At 41.5% G+C, this 13,717-nt stretch overlaps 1 protein-coding gene across 1 annotated transcript; it reads right to left on the bottom strand.

Annotated features, from left to right (window-relative positions):
- Window positions 1–319: 319 nt before the first annotated feature.
- LOC144520171 (uncharacterized) lies at window positions 320–12,053 on the bottom strand. Its single transcript, XM_078253837.1, has 4 exons — window positions 11,540–12,053; window positions 7,942–8,483; window positions 6,774–6,914; window positions 320–3,936 (listed from the first exon to the last, which is right to left on the bottom strand). The coding sequence occupies exons 2-4, from the start codon at window positions 8,467–8,469 to the stop codon at window positions 3,433–3,435; spliced, it is 1,173 nt and encodes a 390-aa protein (XP_078109963.1). The 5' UTR covers window positions 8,470–8,483; window positions 11,540–12,053; the 3' UTR covers window positions 320–3,432.
- Between the last annotated feature and the right edge of the window lie 1,664 nt (window positions 12,054–13,717).

Genomic DNA, 13,717 nt, shown 5'->3' with positions numbered 1-13,717 from the left:
TTTTCAAAGGGACAACATCCTTCTGAAAGCGAATGCTGGATTGCCACGATAAAAACAAAGCAGCATCTGGTTGCGTGGCAGCTAAGAGGGCTGGCGGCAACCCCTCCTCCGGTGCCTTGCCGGCTCTCTATTCCGAACACGTAACGCTGAGGCAAGTCAGGTAATCACTAAACTGGTAAGCACAGCGTATCATGTATCAAAGACGGCACAACCGTTGACGTCTTACGCTACAGCCATCGATGTGACATGTATTTTATATTTCCTCAATGTGATTTGTATTTATGTGTGTGAAACAAATGAATATGAACAAACCAAAAAGTCACAGCTTTGTACTCGCACTTCTTTATTGCAAAACACAAATATTTGCAGCAACGGAAACGTAGCCCTATCCTACGAGACTTTATGTGAAAAAGTCAATAACAAACAGTTGGTCCAAAAGTGTCTATATTAAAACGTGATATATGTTTGATACAAAACAATATTTCATCAGAGGAACACGCACATTTTGAAACATGAGCAGAATAGAAGCTTTCTGGGACACAAACTCAATCCAACGATTGGAACAATCCGAGTGAAGGGAGCCGAACACCCGGCGTCCAGACTTCAGAAATCAAAAGTCCTTCTCACTTTCTTTAAGAAAGAGGTGTCCCAAAACAAAAATGACACATTGAGGAAAAGTCCCATTCATCCACATGCAGCGTCCACATTATGAGAAGCATTTTAATCGATTAGTTAATAATAATAATAATAAATTAGTCAACTATTGAATTAATCGCCAACTATTTTAATAAACGTTTCATCGGTTTGAGTCATTTCTTGATAGAAAAAAAAAGTAAAACTTGTGTGATGTCAGCTTGTTAAATGAATATCTTCTCTCCTCTGGGACAGATAACTGAATATCTTTTGAGTTGGGGACAAAACAAGACATTTGAGGACGTCGTCTTGGGACTTTAGGAAAACACTGATCCACATTTTTCACCAATTTCTGACATTTTAAAGACCAAACAAGTAACTGATTAATCAAGAACATAATCGACAGAATGAAACTTTGTTTACATGTGTGTATGCATTCATATGTATGTATGCGTGTATATGTATGCACTTTTTATATACACACACAAACGTATCTGTACTTAGTAGTCAAATGTTTGTTAATCTTGTTCAGCGGCGTTGTCCTTTCTAGCTGTAACGTTATGTCTATTTCGGTTGTACTTTGAGAGCAACAAAATTCCGGAGTCAAATTCCCTGTATGCGTTTACACTTAGTTGGCCATTAAAACGGATTCTTCTGATTCTAAAATCTTAAAAGCCCTCTTCTAACAGTAAGACCACAAAAAGGGAAAGGTCAGGGGTCAGGAAACCATTCGCCTCCCAAGCAAATGTCAAAGAAATGCAACTGCTAGTTTTCAAAAGAGCTCGTCGTCAAGTACGTGCACTTCTGGTTTTAACCCTCGTGTTATCTTCCCGTCAACAATGAAAAAAAACACTTTTGTTGTCCCCATCTCAACGTTTCAGTCACTTTGTTCTAAGTTTTGTATTTTACATTTTAGTGTGGGGGGGGGGGTTTTCCATTGTTTTGGTCACTTTTTTCAACATTTTATTAGCTTTTTCTGAAGTTTTTTTCCCCGCTTTGCCCCAATATTTTTGTCACCTTTTCAATGTTTTTGGTGCTTCATTTTGACGTGTTTGACACTTTTTTTTGCCGATTTTGACCGGGTTTTTTTTCATCGTCTTTTTTAACGTTTTGTTGCGTTTTCATTTTCGGCGCTTTATCGACGTCCCATATTTTTTGATATAAAAAAAACTGTGAAAACAAATATGACCAGAGGACAACATGAGAAATTTTTCTTATATTATATTATATATATATAAAAAACCCGTTAATATATATATTAACGGGTTGCTGCGCTTCGGTGGCCGCCATGTTGAATGTAAACAAGAAGCTGCTTGGTCGCTTCTCTATCGTCATCGTGTTAAACCAGCCAATAGCGCGCGCCAGGTGGATAGGCCAGTTTGTGATTGGTCGCCGCAAAATTGTAACGGAAGCAGGACAGAATAATGTACAGGTTTCCAGCCTGAGCTGCAGGGAGAAATCAAACAAAAGAAAAACAAAGTGTTCATAGTACAGCTGTAACGAGTAGTCGAAAAAAAAAAATCATCTCCAACATATTTTGATAGTCGATAAAAGTCATTTTTCATGCAAAAATAACAAAATTTGAAAAAAGAAAATGCTGTTTTCAGCCTCTAAAATATGGAGACGTCCTGCTCTTTTCTGTTTTTAAAACCATATTGAACTGAATGTCTTTGGGTCGTCCACATAAGACATTTAAAGACGTCACCTTTGACTTTGACAAACTGGGATGGAGATTTCTTTTCACCATTTTTCAGTCATTTTATGGATCAAACGATTAATCGAGAAAAGAAATCACCAGATTAATCGATAGGCCGGGCACCGTTCAAAAAGTTCCGATACCGGTTCCTGAACAATGAAATGTAAAACGTTAATAGTTCTTTGTAGAAGCCTGCTGTGTGCTGATTGGCTCACTGACGCTGATGAGATTTGCTCCTTAGGTATTGGTATTATTTGTTACTGAATGACATTTTTGGATACTCCGATACTAAAGAGGCAATTTGGTCGGTGCCTAAAAAGTATCGCGTTTGGTATCCAGCTCTATTAATCGATAATGAAATGAATCGTTAGTTGCGGCCGTAGTTCAAGGGTAAATATCTTAAAGGAGAAATCCGGCGCAAAATGAACCTAGGGGTTAATAACACGTGTAACGAGTCGACCGTTCTCTGGGACATGTTTTCATCACAGTAGCGTTCACGTGTACAGGCGGGCGCCATCCTTGGGAAAAAGTCACGACCAGTCGAACCATGAACGCCGTGCTTGAGCTATGTTACTGGTTACTGATTGCACGGCGTTCGTCGTTCGGCCGGTCGTTCCCAAGATGGCGGCCGCATGTACAGGTGAACGCTACTGTGTTTATAAAACTATCTTTTTAACAAACTGTACACTTACAAAGTTCTCAATGCTCCTGTTTACATGTAGGGACTCTTCATTATGCTACCGTGGACGTGTGGTGATATTTTGAGCCTTGTTAGTGGTGTAGAAATAGAGATTTCTTTTTACTTTACCCTCTGCCCCGACGACTAGCGTTATAAGCTAATTAGCGGTTTGAGCTAAAACTGGTCACATTCGATTAGCATGAAAACAGATCCCAGAGAACGGTCGACTCGGTACACACGTGTTATTAACCTCTAGGTTCATTTTGCGCCGGATTTGTCCTTTAACGTGAGTTAGTTATGATGTTAGTTATCGTATGTTTAGGGAACTAAAGCATCATTGCTGTTTTTTTTCTCACTCCGACTGAGCGGCCGTAGTTCAAGGGTAAATATCTTAACGTGAGTTTTAAGTTTAGGGAACTGCTGCTCACTCGGACTGAGCTGTCATAAGGAGGGCAGCTTTGCTCTGTCTGAGTTTGGCCTTCATTCTAGCGATCTTCTCCTCCTCCGCCAGCTCCTTAAAGTCGTACTCCTCCTGTAGCGATGTGGAGGCGCGAGCTGCACCCCAAGACTCTCTCCCGATCCAGCTGCTACTCTGCTCCACAATATCAAGAGCTTTTTCAATTTGTAGATAGTCAGCTTTAGCTTCTTCATCGTCCAGGTCCGGTAGCTCACGTTCAGCCCCGTCGTCGTTGGCCTCCTCCTCCTGCTCCTGCTGCTCCTGCTCCTCCTCCTCCTCAGGCTGAAACCACGCTGGCTCTGCGTCGGCTGCTTCCTCCGCCGCTGCCTGCTCTCCATCAGCAGTCGAATGTGCAGCTGTGGATGACGACACGTCAACTCTCTTGTGCGTAAAAACATCCTTCTCGTGATCACCGTGTGTTACTTTACATGCGGTGGGGGGGTTTTCGGGCGTGTTGTCATGTAGCAGCTCCTGAAGGACACACAAAACACAAAGTAGTGGTAAGGCTCATGTTCACTTTTCAAGATTTAGATTCAGACACTTTATGAATCCCAAAAGGCAATTCATTTATATAGCACTTTACATGGTACTCAGACACTTTACAGTAAAACCAGCACATATAGCACATTAAAGGTCCCATGACATGGTGCTCTTTGGATGCTTTTATATAGACCTTAGTGGTCCCCTAACACTGTATCTGAAGTCTCTTTTATATAGGCCTTAGTGGTCCCCTAATACTGTATCTGAAGTCTCTTTTATATAGGCCTTAGTGGTCCCCTAATACTGTATCTGAAGTCTCTTTTATATAGACCTTAGTGGTCCTCTAATACTGTATCTGAAGTCTCTTTTATATAGGCCTTAGTGGTCCCCTAATACTGTATCTGAAGTCTCTTTTATATAGGCCTTAGTGGTCCCCTAATACTGTATCTGAAGTCTCTTTTATATAGGTCTTAGTGGTCCCCTAATACTGTATCTGAAGTCTCTTTTATATAGGCCTTAGTGGTGAGCTTTCCTTAGGATGTGCCATTTCTGTGTCTGTAGCTATTGAGGAGGAGAGGGGGGGGGGGGCAAGGTGGAGGATGGGGGTGTGGCCTTGACAAACTGCCACTTTGCTCGTTTGTAAGCCATGATGTCTCTCTCTCATGGGTGGACCAAATTCTCTGGTTGGGCAAAGCAGAGAAAGGGGAGGTAACCTTTCCCCTTATGACGTCATAAGGAGAAGATTCCAGATCGGCCCATCTGAGCTTTCATTTTCTCAAAGGCAGAGCAGGATACCCAGGGCTCGGTTTACACCTATCACCATTTCTAGCCACTGGGGGACCATAGGCAGGCTGGGGGAACTCATATTAATGTTAAAAAAAGCTCATAAAGTGACATTTTCATGCCATGGGACCTTTAAGAACAGATAAGCAATAATAATAAAAAAAATGTTTACTCCGTAACGGATGTGATTTAAAATGTAGCAAAGTACAATACTTCAACCAAAACATACTTAAGTAAAAGTAAAATTACAGATTTTTAAACATAAGCCAAAGTGACTCAATAACAGTAACATGAGTAACTGTAATTAGTTACTTTCCACCTCTGCTATTAGGCTGCAGCTAACAAGTCCCTCTAGCCAAAAGAAAAACACTTAAACCCACTGTCATAAACATCCTAAATAAAGAGTAGTAACCCACACTAACACTATGCACACATATATTGTCATTTTTATCCTGTGTGAATAATTTATTTATTTATTAATAAGTAATTTTAGTCCATTTAACTCTCCTGTTGTCCTTGGGTCAAATTTGACCCATTTTTAACTTCAAAAAGTTTCTATATCAGACATTTTGGTTTCTTTCAACCGTGTGTGTGTGTGTGTGTGTGTGTGTGTGTGTGTGTGTGTGTGTGTGTGTGTGTGTGTGTTGTGTGTGTGTGTGTGTGTGTGTGTGTGTGTGTTGTGTATGTGTGTGTCTGTGTGTCTCTGTGTTTGTCTCTGTGTGTCTCTGTGTTTGTGTGTGTGTGTGTGTGTGTCTGTCTGTGTGTCTCTCTGTCTGTGTGTGTGTGTGTGTGTGTGTGTGTGTGTGTGTGTGTGTGTGTCTCGGTGTGTGTGTCTGTGTGTGTGTGTGTCTCTGTGTCTCTGTGTGTGTGTGTGTGTGTGTGTGTGTGTGTGTGTGTGTGTGTGTGTCCAAAAGCTTGGATAAAACTGACCAAAACATCGGGGGACCGCGACAAGTGTTGAAAAAGACGACCAAAACGTTGAAAAAGTTTTTAATTAAAAAGGTTGACCCAGAAAACAAAAGGTTGCACGGTCGACCGGAAGACAGCACGACGGTCCGAGTTCGGATGCACTGTATGTTGAACCACGTCTAAAGCGTGATATATGGTCCTGTGGAGGATCCACGCAGAGCTTTCTCCGTAGCCAACGTAAGTGGCCTGAAGTCTACACTTCTGCATGGTGTGTGCGTCGATCTCTTTAAGAGAATAGCAGGGCGGTGTGCGTGTCTGTGTATGAGTGTGTGTGTGTGTGTATGAGAGAGAGACTGACGGTGAATATCTTCAGAGTGAGTAGCACTCTAGAGTCATCGTGAGAGAAACAAAACGTCTCCCCTGTTCTTTCTGACCACGGTGGGACATCTGGAGCAGGAGAAGTTGTTTTTTTTTTTTTATTATTTTTTGGGGGCTTTTCCCCTTTATTTGAAAGTGGATAGACACGAAAGGAGGAGAGAGATGGGGGATGACACGCAGCGAAGGGCAGCAGGTCAGATTCGAACCCTGCGCCGCTGCAGGACTCAGCCAACACGGGGCGAACGCTCTCACTGGGTGAGCTAGAGGCCGCCCCTGTAGCATGAAATGTTAACCCTCTCGCTGATTTCATGTTGTTTATGGAGAAGGAGAACCAGGAAACGAGTCGGAGGAAATGCAACGCTACCAAGCCACGGCCGAGCGGTGTGGCTTGCCGTGACGTGTAGTTACATTTTTCGAGAGTCAGGCTACGGTGTAGGGTCGGTGTCTCCACGTACCTGCGTGTGTAGCCACGGCATAGATTTAACGCACAAGCACAAATCACGCTTAAGACGATTTTCTGTCATGACGGACAATAAAGTTATCTCAATCTTAATCTGAAAGATGCCACAGGAAACATTTTAAAAAGGTATGGGACAGGTTACAATAACGAAAAGCATTCAATTGCCATAAGATGATTTTCTATTCTCACTTTTCACGGTCTCATATTCTTTGTTAAATCATTTTGTAACCAGTCCATATCAAGAAAAGAGCTATACAAATGAAGTTGTTTTCCTTATTCCAGTTATTATGAAACTCACCTGGTCCGTGGTGGAGTGATTATCTGTTTTGGTGAGAAGATCCTGTAGTGTTTTTATGGAGGTTTTGGGCAAAGTGACACGCAATTTCTTCCTTTGTAGTTCTTTGTCTGCAGGATCAGGGCGAGCCTGGCGAGACCGCCGCTGCAGGAAGAATAACAACGTTACCGTGGTTCTTCACTTGACTGTCACAGAGGAGTGAAGGAATTAGGAAATATGTAACCTCCTGTTTCAAAAAGGTTTCTACATCAGAATCACTACTATTTGTAATTTGGGTGTTTTATTTCATTTTATAGTGTTAAAAAAATTGATAAAAGAACGTTGAAAACAATGACAAAAATGTTGAAAAAAAAAAAAAAAGGTTCAAAACCGTCAAAAAACAAGCGCAGAAAAAAAAAAATCAACAAACATCAGAATAAGTGACAAAAGACTTGGAGAAAAGAGACAGAAAAATAAACGTTTTAATATCAAATTTTGACCCAGAAAAACGTGAATCTGCAATCAATCATGATATGATGTATAACAGCTGTATACTACTATCCCTGTATAGATGATATGATGTATAACAGCTGTATACTACTATCCCTGTATGGATGATATGATGTATAACAGCTGTATACTACTATCCCTGTATGGATGATATGATGTATAACAGCTGTATACTACTATCCCTGTATGGATGATATGATGTATAACAGCTGTATACTACTATCCCTGTATAGATGATATGATGTATAACAGCTGTATACTACTATCCCTGTATAGATGATATGATGTATAACAGCTGTATACTACTATCCCTGTATGGATGTGATATGATCTTCGTTGTACGGCCTGGCTCAGGTTATACTTTTCTGAAACATGAATAAACTCAAAAAATGAACACCACATAACTTTCTTTTATCGGCTAGTTTGACAGTCGGTCATAACGGAAAAAGAACACAAATAAACTACATTAAAAGGTGCTCTAAGCGATGTTGGGTGACGTCACTTCTTAATATTGTCAAACAAAACAGAGGCTAGCTTGCCCCTCCCTCCTCATCCCGTACCCTCCCCCTCTATTCCGTGCACTTAAACTCGGTATCTGAGTATCTCTAGTTGCAAGTTTAAACTTCACCAATCTTTGGTCTGAACCGGGCTTTAGTAACCACCAACTGAAATGGCACGGTACCTTCTTTGGGCTTTTAGGAATGGCAGAGTGGGAAGATGGCTTTGGTTCACGTGTCTCTCGTTGACTCCGGCTTTGATTGGACCTCCTGATGGACAGGTAAACATGTCCATGGTAGATGACGACAGCATCTTTGTACTTATCCGGGGCTGAGCCCTGAGGTAACTGGGAGGTGTGAGATGTGTGTGCAGAGATCTTTTTCCCAGGCACGGTGTCCTTCAGCACCTTGTAAGCTGTGCGGTTGGGGCAGACAAAGGACATTTGTCCGGACCGAAACTCTGTGTGCAGCAGCGACGCGTTTTCTGTCCCACCGTTTACTGTGTGGGAGACAAGTTCCTGGCCTTTCCTCCGTATGATTGCTGGACAAATACATATGCCTTCTGGAGAGTCTGCGAGCGTCCCGGAGCCCTCAGAGTCAGACAGGGGGAGGCCAATTTGTTTAAGCACTGATTTAGGTAGACTCCACATAGGGAAGCTTTTCACCTCAGCGTCCACTGGGATGTAGATTTCCACTTTTCCAAGGAGATCCATGCTCTGTGTATTTCCTGTGTACACATTAAGAGTTATATTAAGACATATAGATCCCCAATAACACCACCAGTTCCCATTATTTCCTCCCCGCTAAATATTTATGGTTCGACTATAGCTGCAGAGATTAATCGATTCATCTTTGCTTCGATTAAACGGTAGAATCAGGTCCATAAATATTGGGACATCGACACAATTCTAATCTTTTTGGCTCTATACACCACCACAATGGAGTTGAAATGAAACGAACAAGATGTGCTTTAACTGCAGACTTTCAGCTTTAATTTGAGGGTATTTACATCCAAATCAGGTGAACGGTGTAGGAATTACAACAGTTTGTATATGTGCCTCCCACTTTCTAAGGGACCAAAAGTAATGGGACAATTGGCTGCTCAGCTGTTCCATGGCCAGGTGTGTGTTATTCCCTCATTATCCCATTTACAAGGAGCAGATAAAAGGTCCAGAGAACATTTCAAGTGTGCTATTTGCATTTGGAATCTGTTGCTGTCAACTCTCAATATGAGATCCAAAGAGCTGTCACTATCAGTGAAGCAAGCCATCATTAGGCTGAAAAATCTAAACAAACCCATCAGAGAGATAGCAAAAACATTAGGTGTGGCCAAATCAACTGTTTGGAACATTCTTAAAAGAAAGAACGCACCGGTGGGCTCAGCAACACCAAAAAGACCCGGAAGACCACGGAAAACAACTGTGGTGGATGACCGAAGAATACTTTCCTGGTGAAGAAAACACCCTTCACAACAGTTGGCCAGATCAAGAACACTCTCCAGGAGGTAGGTGTATGTGTGTCAAAGTCAACAATCAAGAGAAGACGTCACCAGAGTGAATACAGAGGGTTCACTACAAGATGTAAACCATTGGTGAGCCTCAAAAAACAGGAAGGCCAGATTAGAGTTTGCCAAACAACATCTAAAAAAGCCTTTACATTTCTGGAACAACATCCTATGGACAGATGAGACAAAGATCAACTTGTACCAGAGTGATGGGAAGAGAAGAGTATGGAGAAGGAAAGGAACTGCTCATGATCCAAAGCATACCACCTCATCAGTGAAGTATGGTGGTGGTAGTGTCATGGCGTGGGCATGTATGGCTGCCAATGGAACTGCTTCTCTTGTATTTATTGATGATGTGACTGCTGACAAAAGCAGCAGGATGAATTCTGAAGTGTTTCGGGCAATATTATCTGCTCATATTCAGCCAATGCTTCAGAACTCATTGGACGGCGCTTCACAGTGCAGATGGACAATGACCCTGAAGCATACTGCGAAAGCAACCAAAGAGTTTTTAAGGGAAAGAAGTGGAATGTTATGCAATGGCCAAGTCAATCACCTGACCTGAATCCGATTGAGCATGCATTTCACTTGCTGAAGACAAAACTGAAGGGAAAATGCCCCAAGAACAAGCAGGAACTGAAGACAGTTGCAGTAGAGGCCTGGCAGAGCATCACCAGGGATGAAACCCAGCGTCTGGTGATGTCTATGCGTTCCAGACTTCAGGCTGGAATTGATTGCAAAGGATTCGCAACCAAGTATTAAAAAGTGAAAGTTTGATTTATGATTGTTAATCTGTCCCATTACTTTTGGTCCCTTAAAAAGTGGGAGGCACATATACAAACTGTTGTAATTCCTACACCGTTCACCTGATTTGGATGTAAATACCCTCAAATTAAAGCTGAAAGTCTGCAGTTAAAGCACATCTTGTTCGTTTCATTTCACCTCCATTGTGGTGGTGTATAGAGCCAAAAAGATTAGAATTGTGTCGATGTCCCAATATTTATGGACCTGACTGTATTAGAGGTGATTTGATGTCAATATATTTAACAATGAGCAAAATAATAACCAAAAATGTGCATTTTTCTACACGATAGGTCACTGATGATAATGTCTTTCTCCGTAGCCTATGTCGATCGTCATCGATCTCTTTAAGAGAACAGCAGGTTTAAGGAGAAGGAGAACCAGGAAATGAGTCGGGGGGGGAATTTCAACGCTACCGCGACACATGTCGCCACAACGTGTAGTTACACTTCTGAGGTGCAGGTCAGGCTACGGCGTAGGGTCTGTCTCTACGTACCTACGTACATACCCACTTTCAGTTTGAAAGTTGTGATAGGATGTCAAAGGAACATGAGAGGTGATTTTATGTCAATATATTAACAAATGAGCAAGCTACTGAAATTACAATATTTACATGTGCATAAACCATGATTTACTAGACTGGGTAAACCTAAACCGATCTGATCTGATTTCTCCCTGCAGCTCAGGCTGGAAACATGTACGTTTATCTATTCTGCTTCTGTTACAAATCCGCGGGAACCAATCACAAACTGGCTTATCCACCTGGCGCGCTATTGGCGGGTTTAACGCGAAGAGTCATCGTCGATGACGAGAGAGAAGCGACCAAGCAACTTTTTGTTTACATTAGAGGTGTTGAAATGAATCAAATAATCGACGCATTGAATCGTGGACGATGCTGCATCGATAATCGGCCGGGCCATAATCGATTATTTCTGTTTACAATTTAATGCAGGCCTAACAACCTTTCTGTTGACATATTCTGGTATGTTTCGCACATTCAGGAAGTGCCGTGTGCTCAGTGCTGTAGTTTTATGTATCCTATTTATTTAGTATTAGAGCACTGCAGAATGTTTTGTTTTTGAAGCTTGAAAAGCTATGAATTAAATATCCTGTATGGCTTTAAAAGAAAAAATGTATTTGACACATTGTGATGCATCGAGATACAGAATCGAAGACGTATCGGGAGATCAGTGAAGATTCACACCTCTAGTTTACATTCAACATGGCGGCCACCGAAGCGCAGCAACCCGTTGATGCCGCTGTCGCTGCTACGTCACCTGGATCGCTGGTCTGATTGGTTGAAGGACTATCCAATTGCGTACAGAGTCATTTGAACTACGCCCGTTGATCACGCCTCTTGTGCAGTAGAAAACACAGAGCAGACTCCCCAGACTAATGTTCAATCTTAAAAGATTGAGCTTGGTCTGGTGATAGCCAGACTAATGATTTACTCTATTTACAAAAAAAAAGTCACTTACAAAAAAGTTATTGAAGATTGAAATGGGTGAGGTTGCACTTTTACTACGGTCCCTAACTAGGACACGTTGGGCAGATAGTTTCCGTTCTTTGCGTCATCAACTGCGTAGTCCTTTTTGGGTGATTTTGAGTTGATCGAAACCGTGAAACGTAATCCTAAATCAGCTCTCCAACATACCCTAAAACTTTAACACGGACGTATTAAAACCGACGAATGTCAAACATTAAACTAACTTCACCCCGGTAGACCGACACAGTGGAGCCGGGATTTGAAGATTTAGACACTAGCTCACGTTGAAGACTTCCTAATAGTTCGGTGTAATGAAGTAGTTCAACAGCATGACGAACCTGAGCGGAAAGAAATCTTAACTGACACTAAAGTTTGCCCCTCCTGGTTTCAATGGCTTATCGGTTTAAATAAAGCCACGTACAATGTTAATTTTTCTCTATCTAGAAGATAATGTAGCAGTGTCGTTCTTGACGTCCATTACGACACCATTTGCTCAGACTTTCGATATTCATTAGTTACTAGGTAACCCTAACGTTACCTACAAAATTACGAACGAACGAAAAACGAGAGATTTACGTTGCGGTTTCCATATATAATATAACGCTATATAACATCATCGACAGGGAAGACATTTAGCTAAATAGTGCCAAACATGCCAGCCGTACATATTATTGCCCATACCTTGGTGAAACGTACGTATCCAGCTTTAAAGAACCGACTTGTGTTGTCACTTCATCGCAAAAACAACAGGATTTCCGGGCAGTATTCTTCAAAATAAAAGCGTCAACTATAAGCAAATGTAAACCGGCTTCATCCTCATGTTGTCATCGGGTCAAATTTGACCCGTTTTCAAAGTTTTTTTGTATCCGAAATATGGGACGTTGAAATAAGCGTCAAAAATGTTGGAAAAAGCGACGAAAATAAACTTCAAATACACCGGAAGAAAGCGGCAAAAACGTCGAAAAACAGACAAAACGTTGGGAAAGTGGCAAAAATGTTGGTGAAAACGTCGAAAATAGCGCCATAAACGTCGACAAAACGTCAAAAATAACGGGCAAAGACATTGGAAAAAAAGGGGAAAATGTTGAAAATAGTAACCAAAAACCTAATAATAAATCCACAAAACGTTGAGATAGGGACAACAAAAGTATTTTTTGCATGGTCATAATGAATGGCGCCCACACCGTGCAGCGGACTCTAAAGGAGACTTTTAGCGTCAATAACGACAATGGCACCTGACCAAACGTCCGTATTTTACGAGATGGGAGTGAGAATGTGTTGAAACACGACACAAAGCTACTTAATCTTTTCATTTCGGTGCTGTCACGCATCTTGGAGCTTGGGAGTGAGAAAAAAAAAAAAAACATGAATAATAGGCTATATTGTTTTACAGATATGCTTACAGTGTGTTTTGAAGTCACTTACTTCTTTTTCTAGTTTTTGTCCAGTCATGTTTGTTCTGTGTGAACATTAATTGTAGAAAGATATTTAGAGTTATAGCTTAGAGATTTGTGGATATGGTTGTAAAACATATTCTCTCATTATGAATAAGGGTTTGAAATCAAGCCTAGTCCTTAGGGTAAATTGCCCGAGGAACATGAATTCCCTCTGCTCACTTTTAAGGCAAAGTAGGCTAAATAATAAAACATTTTATTTATATAGTGCTTTACAGGCTACTCAAAGACACTTTACAGTAAAACCAGCACATTTAGCACATACAAACAGATACAGCAATAAAACCAACACAAAACAAGCATATTAAAAGCAATTAAAACTTTGTAAAAATGTGGAGTGGACTAGTAGGCCCTAAGTAGATCTTTTTAAATCCTTACGCATTGTTTTGTCTGTTGGGCTTTTTCTCTCTGTCTGATAACAACAGCCGTATTTCCCTTTTTGCATATTATATGTTTCACCTCCTTGTAATTTTCCATTAACAGCTGCTGCTCAGCGGGTTAAAGATATGCCGCACGCGTCTTCTCCATTTCTGCATCAGTACATCTGTGATCGATACCGTGGTCTATTTAAGAAAGCCGTGGACGTGCACTTATCCCAGCTATCTACACCTGGCTGACATAGCGTCACCTTCTCGTCCTGGCTCGGCAAACGTGCAACCGATTAAGCCTACTTTTGTGCAACAGGCCCCCGGGGTCCGTTTCAGGAAGGAGGTGTC

The sequence above is a fragment of the Sander vitreus genome, chromosome 7, assembly GCF_031162955.1.
Source record: "Sander vitreus isolate 19-12246 chromosome 7, sanVit1, whole genome shotgun sequence".
NCBI classification, from domain to species: Eukaryota; Metazoa; Chordata; class Actinopteri; order Perciformes; family Percidae; genus Sander; species Sander vitreus.
Note: the sequence above shows the minus strand (reverse complement) of the source record. Positions and strands in the feature narration are given on the sequence as shown.